The sequence below is a fragment of the Triplophysa rosa genome, linkage group LG13, assembly GCF_024868665.1.
Source record: "Triplophysa rosa linkage group LG13, Trosa_1v2, whole genome shotgun sequence".
NCBI classification, from domain to species: domain Eukaryota; kingdom Metazoa; phylum Chordata; class Actinopteri; order Cypriniformes; family Nemacheilidae; genus Triplophysa; species Triplophysa rosa.
In genome coordinates this window covers 20301640-20323442 of record NC_079902.1, presented here as the reverse complement: position 1 = coordinate 20323442, position 21803 = coordinate 20301640, and the positions used below count along the sequence as shown (strand labels likewise).

Sequence of the window (21803 nt, the reverse complement as noted above, 5' to 3'; positions counted from 1 at the left end):
ACAAGCAACACTCTCCATCACTTCTCCACATTTGTAACATGTACTCCCAACAATGTACTGCATATGTTCTAAAGAAAAGGTTTTAATAGGTAGCAAACTAACCATATTGGCACACACAGATAATACTGAAACAACAAAACCATAAACACTGATGTCCATGAGGACGCTGGTGCTTCAGATAAGTTACAGCGAAGCTTCTGTTGGAGGCTTGTGTGCTGCAGAGGATGAGTTGTGGTATTGTGGCTTTCTATTTGCAGGCCTGCTTGTGTAGCTGGTGTAGCGAGAGTTGAAACAGATAGCCCGTGTGAAAGAGGAGAGGTCTACAGCGCAAACAGCGACTGTCGTGTTTACCTTCAATCCTCCCGCAGTCAGCTACTCAAGGTCATTGTTGCGTTACTTGTACTGCGACGATTAAAACACTCTTGTATGAAAAGGTTGAAGGTACAGATTTAAATGTGAAGAGCCTTCTAGTCACTTACTGTATAAAAGTGTACACTACAAAGGTGACATACTATACACCATCACACATACAGCTTTAGTACAGATTTTTTTGGGGGCACAAGTTATATGTAATGGTGCTGTGGTCCAATGGTTGGTACACATTGTGCCCGCATTGTATCCTGATCTCTTCTTCTCACTTTCACTATCAATAAAAAAGCACAAGAATAACATGATACGTTTCTGGATCCGAGCTAAAAATCCAGGAATAATCGTATTGGATGCTATGCAATCGCTTCTGCAGTTGATGGGGGTGCTTTGGGTAAAAATGGCTCGATAGACTTAGGGTTAATGAGAGATGACCATTCTAGAATGGGTATGGGAACTTTACGCTCCACATCGTCATGGCGACTGGCCTCATTTCACCTGCATCTGTCACTGTTTCGTCAGAGTGCCACCACCAGGGGTACAGCCATGGCACTGTTTCAATATCTCTCTCACTTTCATTCTACATTCCGCTCTGTTAGACCGAAGTTTGTGTTCCTAAACTCAGAAAAGAAATGGGGGAGACAAAGGGGGTAGGATATACCGCATGTGGGACAGGATATACTGAATAATTGAACCAACCAAACCGGCCACCTGCCTCCACGCCCCGCCATGATCATCCATATTTCACACAAATATACAAACACACACACACACACACACACACACACACACACACACACACACACACACACACACACACACACACACACACACATAAACACACTGACAGCATATTTCTTAATTATACATATTTTAAGTACAATTATATTTGTTGTTAAAGAATGTCAAAATAATTATAAAATGCTGCTATTGCGAACAGCTTCATTATATTATAAATCAAAAAAAGGCCAATAAAACAAAGCTAATTTTACAATAAACCAAGCTAGCACTTCTGGTCTCAAAAGTACAATAATGTATAATTTTACACATGTAGAAAAACGGTCTGTAATGTCCGTAACACATACATACATAAAATCTCCCTCTTTAACACTCTTTTCTTCTGCCTCTGACTCATCACCACTTCCAAGAGCTCATCATTTTTTTCAATCTTACCCAGGCTGCCCAGTAATGTCCTTCTTTTATTGCAAATCTATACTCTTAATCTGGCCTCCACCGATGGGCGCACAGCTCGATCAATAGAACGCGATTGCTGGGAAGAGTCCAGAGAGGCTGATAACCAAAAACCAGCCGCCACCCCCACAGGGTTAAGCTCTTACACACGCGCACATATATGTACAACACACACACACAGACTCTCAAATAGTCAAACACAGGGTTAAGCTTAGAAACACACACGTATTTGTACAACACGTGTAAACGCAAGCCCAAAACACACAAAACACAAACAATCAAACCCAAGTTCAGACACAACCAGATAGACGTACAGTATAAAACATTAAAAACATTTTTAATCGGAGTTGATCCATATTTGTTAGCTTTAAGACTATTTGTATATGTAGGCATAGCTGTCAAAAACAAAACTGATACAGACATTTAAAATGAGTTTTCTCCTCCTAGAAAACAGACTGAAATTATTGACGACTCATCTCTCAATCTCCAATAAAATGCTATCTAGAAAAAAGGTCCCTCCCACTTATACAAGGGAGCAGGAAATAATTGTTCACACTTGTGACAAACTTAAAGAGTAAATATTCCAATGTCCTTAAAATTACATTTCATGCAGTGCGTAATGTTGCTGTGTGTTAACGTAAGCAGTCTGCCAAGTTGGAAAGCCGAAAGTGAACGAATAAAAAAGTTGTTGGCTTGGGAAAAAAGGAGTCGACTCTGAATCACACAAACGATTCATCTGTCGTTTTCTTTACAGTTCCGGGTCCGATTTGCGTCACTCCGTGTAATGTCCGCCTACGTTCCATTTGTGACACTGCACGCGGTATACCAATCACAGCAGACTAGACCATCTGACCAATCAGATCAGAGTAGGCTGACAGAAAGGAGGGGATTAGACAGATGAATCGCCGAACGAATCACTTGAGAGTCAGTCAAGAAGTAAGGTAATAATAACTGCCCATTATTGGAAAATTAAAGTGATTTGCACCGTGTATGTACGCAAACTTGTTGTTGGACACCACATAAACCAAAGTAGGACCTTAAAAATCACAGATTATTTACTCTTTAAAGGAGTAGTTCACTTCAAAATTCGCTCCCATTGACTATTCATAATAGGAATAAAAGTTACTATGGAAAGTGAATGGAGGCAAATTCTGAAGTTAACTACTCCTTTAATATACTATAAAAAAGACACAAGACCATTGATGTCGCATTCTAACTTTCAGATTAAATAGGAAATACATCAACACTGGAAAGAAAAATATATCTTACTGATATCTTTTGAAATGGTTTTGACTTCACGCCTGCCAGTCTATGCTGCATTGGACCTTTATGAAAACACGCTTTCTTGATAAAGAGATCTGTGGAGAGATACTTGTGAATATGGATCAAAGGTCAAAAAGGTCGCTCGGGAATGGACATTCCCTCTTATCTGTCAGTCCCTTCCTTTCCATTGCCGACTCATAACTGAGACGAAAAGCACAGAGAAGTCAGACGATCGTGTTTGAGTCGGGATGGGTGGGAGGTAAAAGGAGGTAATTAGACCAAACCCCTCCACCCCCTTTAAACGCTGACAGCACAGCACAATTTATTGTCCAACTAGGAGAACTCTCTGGACAATCTAATTGCAATATTAGCTTGTAATAACACCTGTTCTAATGCTCAGCGAGCAATATTTCACCCGGAACGTCGGGGCTTTGCTCTTGCCTAAGCATTCCTCTAGCTGTAAAATTACACAGGCATTTAACACAAGTGCTTATGTGTCATCGGAGGAAAGGGTCCTTTGATGCGACCCATGATCTTTCTGACCTGTACTTAACCCCTAACTAAGTGGACTCCAAAACCGACTTAAGTCCATTTCACACCAAGAACAATAATTATATTAGTGTACCATCGTAATGTTTATTCAAGGGTTGATATAGTTAACAAAAACTAAAATTATTAAGACAATTCTGTTAATTAAAATGCAATCACAAATAGACAGTTTCGTTAGACGCACACACTGGCCCGAAGTTAACTTTCGGTTATAATACAAATTATTTTATATTTAATTCATATTAATATTAAATTATATGAAGATTTTATTGTATATTAATTGTATAAAATTCAATTAAAACTACTCCACAGTTATTGATTCTTTGCCGAGGTTTAACTTTGGGTCACATAAGGTTTGTTGCCACTGAAACCTAAATGCTATTAAAAAAATGTTTTTTCAAGTCAAGTTTAAGCATGAAAATTATTAAGTGAAAAAAAATCTACACGTAAAACTTAAATCGAAATAGAACTTAATAATATTTATATAGTAGTATTAAAAATAAATAAATAATAATAATAATAAATGTTCTAAACTAAAATTACCATGACAATAAAAATAAAAGCTAATTTAAAATATTAATAAAACTACAATAAAAACTATAAAAAATGCAGTTTCATATTTTTCGATTCAGATGTTTTATTGCTTATCAGCTCAAAAAAGCGCTCTCAAAACGATTTCAAAACAAACTATTTTGTTCCTTACTATTGTCATTGAATTTGGATCTACTTTTTAAAACTTTATTATAGTTCTCATTCTTGGTGTAAACGTGCCTTTACACTGTGAAACAGGAACACGACAGGAAGTGACTCTGTCATCGTAACGACTTCATTTCCTGCGACAGTCTATAACAGCCAGAAATCAAACGGAATCGAGAGAAACTTACTTACTGTCTATTGTTGTTTATTGTTCCCATTAATGGCAAACATCACAATCAATTGGGGAAAATTGATGAGAGCAAATTACTAGAGTGGCAGGCCTGAAAAATGTTTCCTCTGAACGCCACCAGGTCTGGCTGCACATGAGGCTGTGCCAGTAATGCGAGAGTGTGCGAGGGACTCTTATTTGTGTGCTATTGTGATGCATGGAGCCTCACACCCGTGCGCAGCAGGTCTTGATTTACAGAGCAGATCTGCGCTGGAAACAAAAGGTAGAAACTGTGGAGGAAAGGATGAATGGCCATCATTAAAGCCTTTTACAGTGACGGGGGCTACGGCTGATTTGCATGGTGGGCCGGCGGCCGTCCCTCGCGCCAAACTGATTTATCTGTTGGTTTAAGGAGCTAAGGGCGGCGCTCCTATAAATACTGCCCATCTTAATAGGGCGCTAAAATGCAGTCGTATGGACCGGTCCGTCTTAAATCAGAGGCATCCGCTGTCATCCGTAAATACTTTCGAATGGGTTCTGGTCAGCGTAATGAGGGGTTCAGATGTGGCTGGCACGCTGGCGTTATACACAAACACACGCAGGCTAGACATCAGTGATTCAGCCCCCACAATGCGCCATTCATTGAGACTACTCCCAGAGGAAACATTTCCGACACCAATATCAGCCTCATTGTGGAGAAATGAAAAATTTGAACGTTCTTTCGCACACTTTTGTGGTATTTCGTTGTGCCTTTGATGGTTTCCTCGCCCTGTCGGTTGTTAGTAAATTGGTATTATTGGTAGTTTGTTTGGGGGGTATGGACACTATAATAGGCACACGGTTTTGTCATTTACAGAGCGGCTAAATAATGGTTCGGTCCATAAACGACACAGAGAGCATAAAAGGTGACATCATCTCTGCAGGTTTGGACCTTACACCAATCAGATGCACTCCATGGCAGCTCGAGGTGAGAAGATTTTTGTGCACGCTTGTGTGTACGTGCGTTTGCAAGTGTGTGTGTGTGTGTTGAGAAAGAGGGAGGGTCACTGATTTCCGGCTTCACTTCTGTGCGCTGGATACGCTCCAAGGCCGCTCTAACGAGCCAACATGGATTTGGTAATGACCCCTGTGCCCTAGGAGGACACTCACACTGCTGCCCTGGTTGGAAGTGCACACTATCACATACGATTATACCCACTCCATTCCAGTCTTTACAGACCCTCCCCACAGACGCCCAGTCAACAGGGCACATAGTTGGAAGAACGGTATTCAAGATAGAATTAGGAGTTAGCCGACTGAAATGTGTGTGAAAGTTACATGCTATATTAACCCAGGTAATAGGAGCAGACTTGGGCAGACAAAAGGCATTGTGGGATTGTGAAGATATTCAAGAATTCAAAACGTATGTGATTCAGGGTTCCCATAGTTTTTGACATGGCATTTCCAGGACCAGTCAAATGTGAACAAGGGCATTTTTTTGATTATTTATAGAGCTTGCATGGCAGACTTCCATTTGTAGGTTAGGCAGCATCTTATTTAATTAATGGATTTAAAGAATAGATCGCAAAGCCTTCGATTTTGATTCTACACAAACACTAACGAAGAGCAACTTGTAGCCAATGAAATATTTGAGAGCAGAAAAAACTAGAAAAAATATTACATTTATTATAAATGTAGCTTTTCTTAATTCCTAAGTTTTTCAGGTCTGGAAATCACAACTTTTGTAACTGTGGGAAGCCTACAGATTGATATTCAGGTGAATCAACACGGTGACAGCATTTAAAAAATCATTTTGGGTGTGCTAATCCACGTCAGGCACATCAGAAAGAGGTCTGGTTATGACTTGCTTTGGGACACTGATATCTCGTTGGAGCTGGTGTTGACGAAAGACAAAAGATTTTCTTACCTGTCGATGATGACGGGATCAGATGGCGTCTCGTTTCGGTTCCCGCAGCTTTTCTTGTCACAACACCGGCTAAAAGTGAACAAAAAAGACACGTTATATCTCTCTTCTATTTCATGAACGGCGGCAAGTTGTCACAAATCAAATACGCTGGGAAAAGATGTCACTATTAAATACATTGGGGCAAGTTGTCACAAATCAAAGAGAAAAATAAATAAAAGTGATTATATTTTAAGCTATCAATTCTGATGAATTCTTGTAAAATAATGAACATATTAATGTTATTGTGGATTTTTCTTGTTGCTTTTGCTGTTTTTTTCTACTTTTTCTTAGGAAGGAAGGGACCGAGCTATGTGGTGACCGGCAAGCCTTGCTCAAGCTGGTGGCTGCCTGACAGGTCGCCCTTTTCCTCCGCTCGCCCTGTGCTCCAGCTGGGCTGGGCCCCCGCCAAGGTCACTCAGCCAGCCTCTGACAGTTTGGACAGCACCCAGAGAAGCCCTGGTGCAGCGGCTCTGTCCCAAATGCTCTCCTCAAGCACTGTCATCACCTCTGCCCTTGCGCACGCCCTCGCCACAGGCTGGCACCTCATCTGGTGGCATGTGGTTCCCCTAAATGCATCCCGCCTCGACCATTCACTTCTCGCCCAAGCAAACCTGTGGAGGCCAGCGGTGTCGCTCGCTTTGTGAAAATGGGTCCAATTAAGTGCATCCTCTCATTACTTGGAAGCTATTTGTTTTAGTAGAAGGGGGCATCAAATCCCACATACATACATACCTCCCACCACCCCAACTGAAATAAAGAGCATTAAAAAAAAAAAAATTATATATTTTGTATACATAACAAATATAATATTATACAAAAATTTAATATTAGAGAAATATCATTAAAAAAATATAACGAGCATCAAAGTTTGAGTTCAAGCATTAATTTCACTATGATTTCAATCTTTGACATGGCCAAAGATATTAGATTAGATAAGATTATATTTTTACAGAATGTTCTTTACATTTTGTAGGGTGAATTTTATGTAAAATCACCAAAATTGACTTTAGCTTGGTTTTCACAGGCAGGGTCAAAATAAAAAAAACATTAAAATATATTTAAAAATAGATATGAATAATATTTTGGCCCATTATATGACACAGCATTACACATTGTGTACATAACATATAATTATAATTAATTTATAATTAAAAAACATTTGAAATTTGCTCATTGATTCATATACAGTATAGCTGTTGCACAGCAGAGTTGCAGAAACATTTTCTTCTGCCTTTTTCTCTGCACAGTTTGATGAAATGATAGAGTAGATGCTGAAACAAAAAAAATCATTATCCGCGATTAAGATTAGCTAAGCAATAACTTCAAATCATATCGTATGGATTTTTTCCGACCACTAAGACTCCAGATATATTCATCCCACTTCCTTCATGCTGTCATGCATTAGATTGCCATTTGACAAATAATCCTCACTTAGAGCCACTGAATGCAAAATGATCTAACTTTATGAATCATTTATCACACCGCTTGATCTTTAAGAACCTGAAAAACATAAACCGTGCCTTGTTTTTTTCCTGTTCTTTGTGTGCGTGACTGTTGCCATAGCGCACGCCGCCATAATTTATTCCCCCGGCTACTTGGAACCATTAGCAAAGTTCCAGGAGACCAATTAGCATTGGAAACCCAATGGTGAGGCTGTGGTGACAACCTCCTCAAACTGCGAAAGTAGTGTTATAAACAAACTGGACCCGAGGAGCATAGCCGGGTCCAGAGGGAGAGCAGGGCCCCCTATCGCAAAAACAAACCTTGGCGGAGAGTCCGTAATGTGGCCTTAATGCAGTTCCCTTCAGGGTCTGTGAAGACTAGCCCTGGCTTGGTTAATGACCGAGGGCCGGAACCACGAAAACAGACGCGGCCCCTGCGATGAGCACATGAGAGGTACCGTCACCGGTCACTTCTAGCGATTAGTCGTAGATTGAGGAACATACGCTTTAAGAGCTGCCTACTCGGCTGGCTATCTCCACCTTGACTAGCCAGACCTCTGGTTTCCTGAAGTACATTCACTTAAAACAAGAAAAGGTATAGGGTTTATCAGACAGAGCGGGGCTTATAAAAACAGCCAGCAAAGCTTCCCTACATGATCTTAAGACTAACATTCTGAATGGAGTAAGATAAGACATGATAGATGGGAGAGAATGGATGTCAATAGAGGGCTTGTTTTCAAAGGCCAAGTGTTGTAATCATCCAAACAAGCGCACGGAGACTCGGGCCAGGACTAATGATATGCACCAGGCTGGAGGGTGAGAGTCGATGGCAGACCTCTCCAAAGCAGCATCCTCAGCCAGACTGGCAGCAGAGCGGCGGTGCCCACTGAGCACCTCGTGCCGGCCGACTGCTGCGATGTCTCATTTGGAGTCTCCGGATTGCCAGGGGTGACGAATAAGGACCTTGAAGGTTTAAAGCGATTTTTCCTCCCCAACACAGAGTTTAGAGTTATAATTACGACAATGAGGTTTGTTCGGATCCAAACGCAGCGATATTTTAACTCAATTAATCTGACAGAGTTGATTGCGGAGCTCATTTGCCACACAAAGGAAGCGATCTCTTAGACAAGTGCCATTTATTCAAATTGAAAGGGACGCCCATCCTCACGCCTGGGACGAGAACGTCAAGTTTGCGGCGAACAGCTGCCGGGCTTTCAGCAACACTCAGGCCTGTTGATGGGTGTTGCAGGTGAAACAGACTCCGTCAGGGCCTTGATAAAGGGTTCTATCACCTGGGAGTAAGAGACGGGGGAAATATCTCTCATCTCTCTCTCATTAGCGAATGGAAACACACCATTCATCAGGGGAGGCAGTTAATAATCACACTCAATCACATAATGACCAACTCAAACTGAGCCATCATTATGGAAATGGAACCTGTATCGAAATCATCTGCGAGAAATCCCGGTTCCTTCAGGGAAAAAATAGCACAAAATACCCACCCTGCACTGCTCGGCGGTGTAAAACAGGTGAGATTTCTTGAAGTGATGATGTCCACCTTAAGCAACGAAGCATTCGTGAGATTTATGTAGTGCAGGTGACTGCCAGATGGAATTACTTCAGTGATGAATGTAATTAGCAAAGTCCATCTTAATAATTCGTAATGTGTTGAAATTCCCATCAACGTTTTAATAACTTGACAGGCTTCCAATAATAATTGACTGCTTCTGTTCTCGGCAAATATCCGTTAGTAAAACAAAGACCATTAGCGTCTATAACCAACTCGAAATGAATCAGCAATCTCTTTTTCTTTTACTTATTATTGCAACAGTGGAAGATTTGCGTTTCCCATCAGCCCCTGGGTGCACCATCATTTCCCCTCACTGCATTATTAACTCAAGGTTCCCCACCTGGTCAGCCCCCTAAGACACGAGCATCTGAGCCCCCTTAACTTCCTCGAGCCCCCCAGCTCTGCTCCCCTTAAGTCCTTACCCCCCTCCAATGACCGTCAGGCAAGAATTCATGTACGAGACACTTCTACTCGGGCCTCCAGCCATGCGGGCCCACTGTGAAGCCATAATTACACTGCATTAAGGTCAATGTAATGAGGAAAGCCCTGTAGGACCTCACAGTGGAGAGGGAAGAATGTGTAGGCCCACCTATGCAACCCTTGAGCTGAACTCCCAAACCATATGCTAATATTCTTTTAAAACCTCTCTCACACAGGGACGGCAAATCATGACTGGTATTCTAAGGCGAAGTACACTTCTCACATTAAATAACGAAATGAGAATTAATAAGGCATTAAGAGATATTTTTAAAATATTTTTAAAAAAATTCTAAATTCCAAAACGTCCGCTTTTATTATATAAGGTAGCAGTATTTGTAATAAAAGTCTGAAGTTCTTGGATAAAGAAATGAGATACGGTGTAGTGAAATGGACTCACCTGCACATGATCTCATGGGTGAGAAGAACGCGACACATCTCTGGATTTTTGTCTTGGCCTTCATAAAGGATTGCCTATAAGAGCAAACAAAATGGAGGGAGACAAAGTAAGTCACAAATACAAAAAAAGAATACTTTTTTGATAAACTTTTGATTTGATTCGTGGGGTATGTTGTCACAATGGGAACCTGACATTATGCATGTATCTTTTGAGATAAGGCGGTTAATCTAAAATAAAACAATTATGAACACAATTTTAGCTAACAACAATTGTTTTAGCCAACTAATAAATTGCATACATTTGCAAAAGATTGCATAAATCTGCATAATTAAAATTGCAATACACTTGTGACAACCTATACAAATTGACAACCTGCCCCGATACGAAATTTATACCCCTGCCCTGAGAACACAGTTAACAGTTAACTTTTCATAAAATCAAATCTAGAGAAAATAAATATGTGTAATTGTCCTTTTTACTCAAAGCTGTAGAGTTTTCTACATCTTCTTTCCAGTGTGACAACTAGCCCCGGTCTCTCTTTTTAACTCAGAACTGACATAGTGTGACTTTAAAGGGATAGTTCACCCGAAAATTTAAAATTTGGTCATCATTTATTCACCCTTGTGTGGTAAAAAACCTGTATATGACTCTTTCTTCTGTGGAACACAAAAGAAGATATTTTAAGAAATGTCTCTGTGGTTTTGTGTCTATAAAATGGAAGTCATTGGGGACCAATGCTGTTTGGTTACCAACGTTCTTCAAAATATCTTCTTTTGTGTTCTGCAGAAAAAAAAGTCATACAGTTTTAAAATGACACGAGGGAGACCAAACGATGAACGCATTTTCATTTTTAGGTGAACCATCTCTTTAACTCTGACCCCGCCCTGGATCTGAGAGCAGTGATTGCTCAAGATAATTGTTCAGGATGCTGACACCTGGCCATTAGTCATGTTTTTGGTTTGGAGCATGCTGACAACTTTAACATATGCTAAAAGCTAAATCTGGTCATCAGCGGATGGATGTATGCTGCAATCCAAAGGGGATCCAGACTCTGCTGGGGCTCATGTGGAGCAACAATCTTTCCGTTCTCCCCATCAGCATCCACCCCGAGCAGCCAGATGGCCGGCCAGACACCGAATGAGAGGCCTCCTCCCCAGCATCCGTCATCTAGCTGTCAGGCCAGGCCTGAATGACGGATGATCGGTGCGTATCAAGGAAGTTAAAGGACTCACCACCACCCCACCAGCCCCCATCCTCATGAACGCAAAGGAATATTTTATGGCTTCTTTCATAGCTCATGAGACGGAGTTCTCGGTTATGCTTCATTTAAGAACGAACTTTGTCCAAAATTAGGAGAAAGAGAGACTGCACACATTGTTTTCATTACAGAAATATGAAATTAATGTGTATTACACAGGCCAGATCATATGGTCTTGGAAGTATTCGATAAGAAATGTTTGCGTTCATATTGAAGTCTAAGAATCTTATTCTCAGATCCTTAAGTATTTTATGGTCTAAGCAAATCCAGTTAGAGACATATGACTGATGCGTTTTATGATTCTCAAGGGAAAAAAAATCAGAGAATGTCTCAATTTGCTTCTCATCTAATCTCACTGTTGTCAAGAAGAAACAATTAAAACTGGAAATGATTTTTCTCTACATCAAGAAACACACCCATCCCACCACACCCACACAGATCTCACAAAACAGTCCACCTCAAAATAATCTCCATCTTTCTAGACTCTGGTCAGTCGGCCAGACGGGGTTGACCTAATGCCCCCGGGAACAATACTTTTAGGATAACGACCACTTCTGCATTATTGATCTCTCTCTCGGCTGCCTATGAAGGTCTCTTCATCACCATCCTCCATTTTTTGTAGAGGGGGAGGGGATTTCAAAGCAGGTCGATATTTATATATGATCGTTCTTGATTCACATTGCTGGCGCCAAAGTAGCGGCCCCATCCCTCATCTCCAAACACGTCTCCAGCGATACGGAATAGTCTTCCATGAACTCCAGGAACAAATATACTCTGGTCTTTCTTGTTACTTTGATTAAGTCCTCTCACCATACATGGAATAAATTAGCATGAAACCATTTCATAAATGAACGTAAAAAAATATGCCGTTTCTGTCTAACTGGAGAAGGAACGCTTGCAGATCTTGATTCGATCGATATATGCAGCTTTGCCGTTGATGCACATATGTAAAGCCCGCGCATGTGAGTGGGGGGGAGGATTTTACGGGTGCGCACAGCTACAGCCCTTTTTATGTTGTTGGGAGGATTATTGTCTCCAGTGTGTCGGCTCTGCAGCTACATTAAGACCTATTGATTGGTCTCCGGGGTTGATGCTTTGTTGAGGAACTGGTTGCCATATTGATCTGAGACAGGCTGACATGCGGTGACAGTGGGACCTGCTGGGCTGAGGAAAGTATAGAACATACAAACACTGGGGGGGTTGAAGTCTGGTCCATGATGTGATGAAACTAACAACGTAGGTGCTAAATTAAGCATGTTTGAAAAGGTTTTAATGGGAGAAATTAAGATCTAACACAATCCTGCAAGATGTGTAACGAAATCAAAATGGACAAAATAATCGACTGTTGATCTAATTCACACTCACCTGTTTAGTCATTGAGTCGATTAATCGAACGTACAGATCCTGTTCTGTTCTGATACCTGCAGATGTAAAGAAGATACATCATTATGCATCCCTTTTACTACACATAGTAAAATCCAGCTTGTTTCCAACATAAAATAGCTAATGTGCCATATTTCACCACAAATACAATCGGAATATAATGTGTGTTTAAATTAAAACCCTCTTTGAGGACATAACACATAACAGAAAGCCACTACCACACGCAAAATCCAATTCAACCCAAAGTCAACATAAAAAGGCTCGTTTCGTACGGAAAGTCTCGGAAATTAATTTGTTTTATTATTCTTTTCCCTAAAGTACGTTTACGCGCATTCTGTTATGTGTGTCATGCTGACTGAGCTGTTCCGCTAACGCCTCTTAGCAAAAACAAACTCGCCTCAGTTTTTCTATTATTTATGATCATGCCGCCTTAAAGCGCGAGAGCCTTGTTTTCTCATTCCTTATTGTCTCTGTGCTACAAGAAAACAGGGAACCTACGTCTACAGCACTCATCTGGTAGCATTGTTTTCTGGTTTTGTTTTTGCTACAGACGTTTGTGATAGCTCCACTTAGCACTATGTGACAATAGTATCACTTGACATTAACTTTTATTAATTAAAAAGCTATACACAAACATTTTATGCTTCAACATCGTATGAAACGAATACGGAGTTTAGCAAAGTAGTTTTAGGGCCATCTATTTGTTTCATCAGACGCACACGCATTGCACTAAGTTACTTCCGGTCTGTGTTAGTTGATCGGTCTGGCTAGTGGCTAACAATAAAACTATTTATATTTCATTTAATCATGAATATTATTTAAAAGTAATATATTACTGCATAATAATTGTAATAAATTAACAATTTGTTGAATTTTATTGTCTATTAATTTGATTAAATAAACTATTTGTTGAATGGGTCGCGTAATTTTGTTGCATTTAAGTTTAGCCAAGTAATGGTGGTTCTACTGGTATCCAAAATAGTACTGGCTAGACTTACTTTTAACTTGCTAGCTAATGTAATTTGCTTGTTATTTCTTTTGCTTGTTATCATAAATAATCTGCAAGGACTCTATATTCTTTGCGGATGTGTACCGGAAGTTACGTTTGGGCCACAAAAGCGTGCATGCGCAGTAACGTTTGTTTATGTTGTTGCTTTGAAACCATCTCTTCATTTATCCATAATACTAAAACTACATTAACATTAATGATAGTCGATCTGCCAAAAAACATGATTACTACATTTTTACTATAACAAGGGTTGCATTTAGAAAACGACAGCAAGCGTTACATTATCTGTTTTTGATGCAGCTCGTCTGTATGTTTAATTAAGAACTGAAGTCTAAAACGGGAGTGTTTACTGTGTCTGTGCGTGTAAGGAACGTGGAATGAGCGTCATCTGTGAAAGGGTGGCAAATGTGTTCAACAGCATGAACTCCTCTCAGGATAAACAGATGGGGCTTTTGAATAGTCTTCCAGATGTGATGAGACATGATTGTGGTTACATATCGTTTACAGTTGGCCCCGCTCTGCCTCACAATATGTCTTTGTTATTGATGGAGGATGGAAAGGGTTTGAAGGAGCACCGCGGCTCTTACCGTTGCTGTAGAGAAGCTGTAACCTGTAGTGGATGCCGTTGTTGGTTTTCTCACCATTGTATTCCTGAGAAACAAAAGGAGAGAAGAAACATGTAAGAAAGAACAGAAACAAATACGTGCACATGTTCAGATTCAGTGTTAATCCCATCAGACACAAAGAAGATATTTTGAGAAGGTGGTTTTGAGTGGTTTTGTGTCCATGCAATGGAAGTCAATGGGGGCCAATGTTGTTTGGTTTCTAACATTCTTCAATGTTCACACCAATGTTTCTCAACCAATGTGATTTTTTGGTCCCCTACAGTCTCAAGGGTTCAAGTATGGTTCAAACCAGAAATCTTTTCCTATCAACTCATATTAACGCAGATATCATTTAGCATTATGACTCATGTTCAAAGTCACCAATAAAATCCCCTGGTACCTGCTCGGGTACACAGTCAAACACCCTCAAATCTGTCCTTACCACACATCTAGACTACGACCATGTGGGGTTCAACTGAAACATCACGTCCACCCTTCAGGTGAGTTATTTTACTCTGATGCGACATCAATCCAATAAGACGCAAGAACACGGCGCGCCCACGCTTGTCGTCAGTCTCTCTCTGTCTTCTCTGCTACTCGCTGCCAAGTTTAGCGGTAGCGTCTTGGCAGTGACCCAGGGTGGAGTGGAGGAGCGTGTGGGGGGGCTGCTGGGCGGGGGTTACGGTGGAGGTGATCGGACAGTAAGGACAGAGCGCTGACCGTGCCAGCTGGACCCCGTCCCACATGACCGTGGGCGGAGCTGTTCTCTGTAACCTTTTACTGAGAACAACCCCCCGACACACACACTGCGGGGCTAGCAGGACTACCCTCAGACATGCTCTGAACACACGCTGCAGGCCGAGCAGGTACGAGAAGACTAGAAATTATTTGGGAAAGTGTGCAGGAGTGGGTAATATTTAACCCCAAGATGTTTATCCTGATAAATATTCAAACAGGAAAAAAATTGTTATAAAAATATGCTACAATGGTTAAATATATAATGATAAAATATTTAGGAAATTGTATGCAATAATTCTCATGGCTAGAAATCATAAGATGCAGATGTATTAGTGTAATGGGCCACATCATGTGTAAATTTGGTCTCGTTGCTGCCCCCTACATGTAGCTTTTGGTCCAACTACTACTGAAAATCACAGACAAGATGTGTGAGATTGTGTGTCTGGTTCACTCAAGCAAATCAGTGCAAATATGCACTGTAACTACACATCAGAACCAAAGATAAAATGAAAAAGTAAAATATGCTTTTTCAAAGGGTAAGGGAAATCTATATGAAAATTAAGTCATATCTTTCAAATCCTAATCAAAACCATTAAATACCAACTGAAGTGCCTTGAAATGTGCAGCTTTGCTCAATGCATTGATGTCATTTCCAATGAAGTGTGGGACATTTTGAGTATATAAAATAGCAAAAGCTATTTTAGCAAACAGAGTTTGGATCAACACAGAGCCTGACATCTGATGAGAAGTTGAAGTGCAGAAAGATGTCATAAAAATGGTTGATCCGCATTCTTGAAAGCGAGAGATGCTAAGTTTTAAATGCTTGTCTCTCCTGTCAATGTTTTAGATATTCATAACATACTCATATTAAAAGCCCCAAAACTTGATTTCATAGGGACTTGAAATTCAACTTCTCAAAGATGATGTCAAATTGAAGTGTTTCCCATATTTTAAGTTTACTGTATAAAGAAAGTTCTACAAATGCAGCAGAACTATTTTTGCATTTTTATTTATCAGATCTTTAAAAAGAACTAAAGCTAAAACAAAACCCATAGAACATGACTTTTTCTTAGCATGTTCTCTAAGTTCAATATGCTGCACCGCAGCGCCTCCCAGAATCCCGTGGTGATGTGTGGCTGTGTCTGTTAGCGGCAGAGTGCTTACTTTGTCCTTTTCCACAAAGTCCACGTAGGAGGTTCTCTCGATCTCCACGGGCTGTCCCTGCCGGTCATACAGGGCCAGCACAAAGTGGAAGAAGTTTGACTTGCGCAGGTTCGAGGGAGGCTGCTTTTCATAGTGGGCCCGTGCCAAACCCACACCGCTGAGAAAGAGAGAACAATTATTCATTCAATGTATTGCAAATACTTTTAAATAGTTTGAAATGAACTTTCACAAATTACATGACATTGCAAAAGTATATACTGTTAGTAGACAGTATGTCTGAAGGCAGAAGATACAGCAGAAAATTCATTATAAAATGTTCAATAATAATATGAATATTATGAAAATAAATCAAAAGCAGCCAGAACTACCCCCTAAATACAAATAAAAATACACAGGAAGTGAAAGGGGTTACAAAGCGAGATAAGAGGAAAGAAGAGGTGTTACAAAGCGAGATATTTGGCTTGTTTGATCCTGCCCTGTGTGTGTGCCATGAACCCTTTTGTCTTTCTTTCTCTGCTCTGCCACCTCGACAATTGGAATTTGGCGCAGACTGAGGGACCCCAGAAGGCACCGTCTGCCTTCGCGGCTGCCAATCGCTACTGGGTACGGCTCGCCTTGGCAACCGCTGCGTTCCTCTTTCCCTGACCTGTCAGTCAAACCTGCTCGGCACTCCGCCGGGTCTCCCCGGGGTTCAGCCAATAGAAAGGCTCCATCCTGCCTCTCGCACATGAGCATCGATTAAAACGCGTGGCGAACGGGGAGGGAGGCTGAGTAACCTCGTGCAGCCCAAGAGAAGGAGAGCCGGGGAGCGGCTCGCACCTCAACGCCAACCCTACACATCCACTTATCAATCAAACCGTCAGGTCTGCTCCCCTGCCATAAATATATGACCGATCATCTCCTACATCACCAGAGGGCCGCAGAGAGGGATAAATGACAGATGAAGGCCTAAACTAAGAGAACGAAGATTAAATTGCAGGTGCTCTATATTTTTAATAGGGTTTTGTGTCTATGCAATAGAAGTCAATGGGGGGCAATGTTGTTTGGTTACCGACGTTCTTCAATATATCTTCTTTTGTGTTCTGCTAAAGAATGAAAGTCATAGACGATAACTATCCCTTTAGGGTAAAATAAAAAAACTGCATTAATACTCACCCATAATAAAAATCACCCATAAGTCAAAGCAAGTGCCTTATATAGTTTTAACACCCAAAATCACAAAATAAAGGAGCGTGTTATGTTCACACTCCTAAATTGGACCCCTCATTGTTAAGCCCATGTGCTATTTACTCATTACCCTGATGAGATGGGCCGAGATGCATTTGAATCTCAAAAATATGCTCATGCATAAATATTTGTTCATCTGGTGAGCTCAGGGTGGGGAGGCAGTGTTTTGGAAAGCGGCCTGCTCTCTGTCTCCGCTCGTTTGAGATATTCCCCCGATAGAACATTAATAAAACCTAACCCCGCCCAAGTGCTATTAACAGGGCTTAATGCTTCATTTGTATCCTAGCCTGGTGAAATCTCATTCGTGAAGTTGAGGTTACTACACTGAAGGCAAAAACAGCTTTCACAGAAGAGGCGACGGGAGGGGCGTTCAGGGAGGAGGACTTTTAAAGGGGGATGACTTCAACGTTAATGGGAAATATGAGCTTCTTTATCGGTAGTAATTGATTTGCATTGAAGATTCTTAGCAGCCCGACTGGTCAGAGCTGCATGTGCTAAGCCTGACGGATGCCCTAGAAATGCGATAAGAAAAAAACGACACAAAAGTGGTTCTTTAAAAATAAGAATAACATTATAGAGATGATCTCATAAAGAACTGTTTTTGAATGCTTCATTTTTTGATAAAAATTATACATACATTTCAATACCGTAAAATGTGTACATATTTACAAATATTTTGATTGGAGGTTGTGGTTTTGCATCTTAAAATCTAACTGCAGTTAGTTATGTTTCATTTTTTATAAAAGTATTTTTGTCTCAAATGTTTCTTCCGGGTATGCGGGAAACCTAAGCAAAAGTCTCCATTTGCTCTCAATGTATTTCTAATGAAAGATAAAAGAAAAAGAGAAATGAAAGAAATCATTTTTTATTTTTCTTTAGAGGCTGATCTGTGTCTGCATTGCCTCAAAGGCACAAGCAGATGTAAACACAAATTATCACCTTCTCAAAGGAAGACAGAACTACAAAATTACACGTTCGTATACAAATAGGGAAAAAACACATCACACTTTAACACACACATATTGCATCATGAGTTCCTCTCCATTACCCCATCAGCTCAGTTACGAGGCCAGGCGTCATGTTTCTGATGGGGTGAGAGAGAGAGAGAGAGCGTTCCCGCATGCTCTCACAAGGCACGGATCTTTACGCACAGGAAACGATTGACTCGGAAAGCTTGTTAGTGTTATTATTTTAATTATGTTGATTGCTGCCATATCCACTCCAGCAATGAGTCAGAGGCGGGCCGTATTGAAATAACTGCTATCGAGGTGACAAACACACACACACCGTACACAGCAGAGCTGTGCAAAGGACATACATTCGCACGCCGGTCTAACTCCGTCAAGCGCACTGTTTGACATCTCGACAGAAAAAACCCATTCAAGCCAAAACAATTTCTGGATGTGAAAATACCACCATTCAAATAATCTGTCATTTGAATCAATAAATACGGTCTCATAGAATCGATTTAACAATAAACCACTTTGAGAACAGAAGCTGAAGGCGTTCTATAATGACGACTATTCAGAATATAAGAGCTCTCTCTCTCTCTTTATGCAACGGCAGCCAGTGTTTCCAGTCTGCGCCCCTTTGCACACTGCCAGCTTAATGCGATACAGCAAAGTCTAATTATGTTAAATGAAAAAACTAACCCCAGGCAAAGATCCTCACAGCTCGAGGGTCTGAACACTTGAGGGAAATAGATACTAAGCACAGAGACTCTAACTCTGAAATCATCTGCTAATGAACATGCAGAGGAGAAGGAACTGCCAATACACAGGACACACTGGGCTCTGCTGAGATATTGAAGAGAGAGGCGTGTGCGTGTGTGTGCGTGTGTGTGAGGAGAGAGAGAGGAGCGAGTACACTGACATGCCTTCAGATGTACATCTCAATAACAGTAAATCATTAGGTGCAAAACACTGAATAAAAAATATTTACATTTAATGGGAAACACAGCAACTAAGCCTATTTAAAGACATGAAAAAACAACGCATTACCTTTTATAATGTGTACATTGGTAACGTAATATACGTAACACAACATAATATAATAATTTAGACTACGACATTATTTGTGGTCTTAGAAACGTTAGCAGTTGATCAGGCAGAGATAAAATTCCTACATACTCTTAAAACATACATTTTTTACATTTAAGAGTCAGATTGATTTTTCTAAATCTTTTGTGAAGTGATTGTAAACCCAATTTCAAAATTAAAAATATTACATTTACACATTTGGCAGACGCTGTTACCAAAAGAGACTTGTAGTACATTCATCGTATACATTTAGCAGTATGTGTGCTCTGTGATTCAAACCCATGAACTTTATTATGTATAAAAATAACATGTTTTTTTTAATTCTAGAAAATATTATCATTAGTATGTTTGGACTCTCAGAAATCCCAGGTATTCTGAACAATACATACACAGTGGCAGAACCCTCCAAATATTTATTTGGATCTATTTAAAAGACACCCTCTATTTTCGAACATTTAAAAGGGCAAAATTACATTAAAATGATACTACATTACTATACTAATACTCTCTCCCAGAGCCCAAATATGCGGAGACTAAAGTCAATCCCAGCTGGTTGTTTTGATCTAGTCTTAGTTTTCCAGAAGGTTTCTATTAGAAAGACACAGGTTGTGTGTGGCATATGGGTGGCATCACAGACTCGGCCCACATCTCTGACATTAATCACATCTGTGATGGACTGTGACAAGAGGAAGTCTTTAACTACAGCGCCACAGAATCTCTCTCTCACTATCGAACTAATGAGGCGTACAGCAGCGCTCTGTTTATACAAATGTGACGCGGAAAAATCATCTCTGCCCTGGTCCTGAGCCAGCATGCTGATCCAACAAGTAAATATAAATCTCTCTCTGTCCCTCAATACCTCCGTTTCACATTCTTTCATGTCACCGTTTCTTTTTCCGTCTTACTTCTTGACCATCGGGTCTCTTGGAAAGAGTTACGGGGCTAGAATGGGGGATCATTCAGTGAATTAGGCAACATAAGGGATTCCCATTTAAATTGGGCCCAATCCCAATTCTACCCCTTACACCTAAACTTTCCCCTACCCCTACGTTTGGTGCGTTCACGTGAAGGGGTGTCTCAATGCTCTTTTGGTTGGAGGGGTAGGGGTAAGGGCCAGATAGCCCTTCAAACTAAGATTTTTCAGGACCTCACTTCAAACGAAGGGCTAAGAGAAATTTCCAACATGGCTGCTCACTCGAGCAAGCAGACCCAAATGTAAGTAATTTTTGCCATTAATAAGGATTTTTATGACAATTTTTCATTTTATGTGTTACATTCAATCTTGTGTTTGTATTTACGGTGATGTTCTTTTAACGTTTGCAAAAAAATCGCTAAAGTTTGCTAGCGGACAGCACTGATTGCACGATATTAGAAAATATATTTTTATGTCATATACCCGGTGCATCGGCGCATGTCCTCTGACGTAACGTTAGGAGCTAGCAACGACGTATGCCAGTGTAGTAGTGGTGTCCCATTTCTTAGCGGTAAATTTGTAACCCTTCCCCTTGCCACTTTGTTTCAAGGAGCAAGGGGAAGGGGCGAGGGGTAGGCGAAGGGGTAGAAAATAGAATTGGGATTGGGCCTTAGTCTATCCCCAGACTGAACTAAATGAGAGAGAAGAATTTGCTTCCTGTACTCACCCATATATTTTGGAGAGATGGATACTAAGATATGCACATACTCTGTGTTTACGTGGGGGTAAACGAGTAATTTATGCAGAAAGATACAATTATGGTGGCATACATTTGCTCAGGCCTGCATGCATGTGCTGTGTTTTTGGGAGGCGGCAGTGAGCAGTCAGCATGGCAGCGGTATGTTTGGTTAGCTCTTATTAGCCGTGTAATAAGATTTAATGAGTTGAGGACTAAAGCACTATTGCTGCACGGGCAGCAGATAGGGATTAGTGGATAGAAGTAAGAAATGGCTGGTCGCGACGGGCTTGTTTTGAAACCCAAATCCCGCGGTGGTGTAACCTGGTCTACCTCTGTTCATTGGGCCCGATTCAATGTCAGTGCTGGAACCCTGTCTTTCACAACTCAAGTATGCGGTGATTTAATTGGCCACCAACATTGTAAAATGTCAAAAGGGCCAGTTTAGATCCCCCTAAAGTATAAAAACACATTTTTACGTGCCTGTTATCGGAGGTAAGAGCTCCGGGCCAGATGTGCTGATTGAGTTTATGGATATTCAGCGTCTTTGTTTCTTTAACACTAATTGGATATTACGACACGAAATCATGAAAAACCTTCTTGGAATGACAGAGTGCATTGAGTAATAGAAGCATTTGTCACCGGCGCACAGTAACGTGCGGC

The 21803-nt window shown here is 40.7% G+C and overlaps 1 protein-coding gene across 5 annotated transcripts in view; it reads right to left on the bottom strand.

The window, feature by feature from the left end:
- LOC130563982 (transcription factor COE3) overlaps window positions 1-21803 on the bottom strand; it is a 93320-nt gene that overhangs the window by 64948 nt on the left and 6569 nt on the right. For all 5 annotated transcript variants that reach the window (XM_057349828.1, XM_057349830.1, XM_057349832.1 and 2 more), the window contains exons 2-6: window positions 16226-16382; window positions 14306-14369; window positions 12692-12747; window positions 10069-10142; window positions 6141-6209 (exon numbers count right to left, since the gene is read on the bottom strand). In XM_057349828.1, coding sequence (XP_057205811.1) covers window positions 6141-6209; window positions 10069-10142; window positions 12692-12747; window positions 14306-14369; window positions 16226-16382 — 420 coding nt within the window. The remainder of the gene's footprint in view (window positions 1-6140; window positions 6210-10068; window positions 10143-12691; window positions 12748-14305; window positions 14370-16225; window positions 16383-21803) is intronic.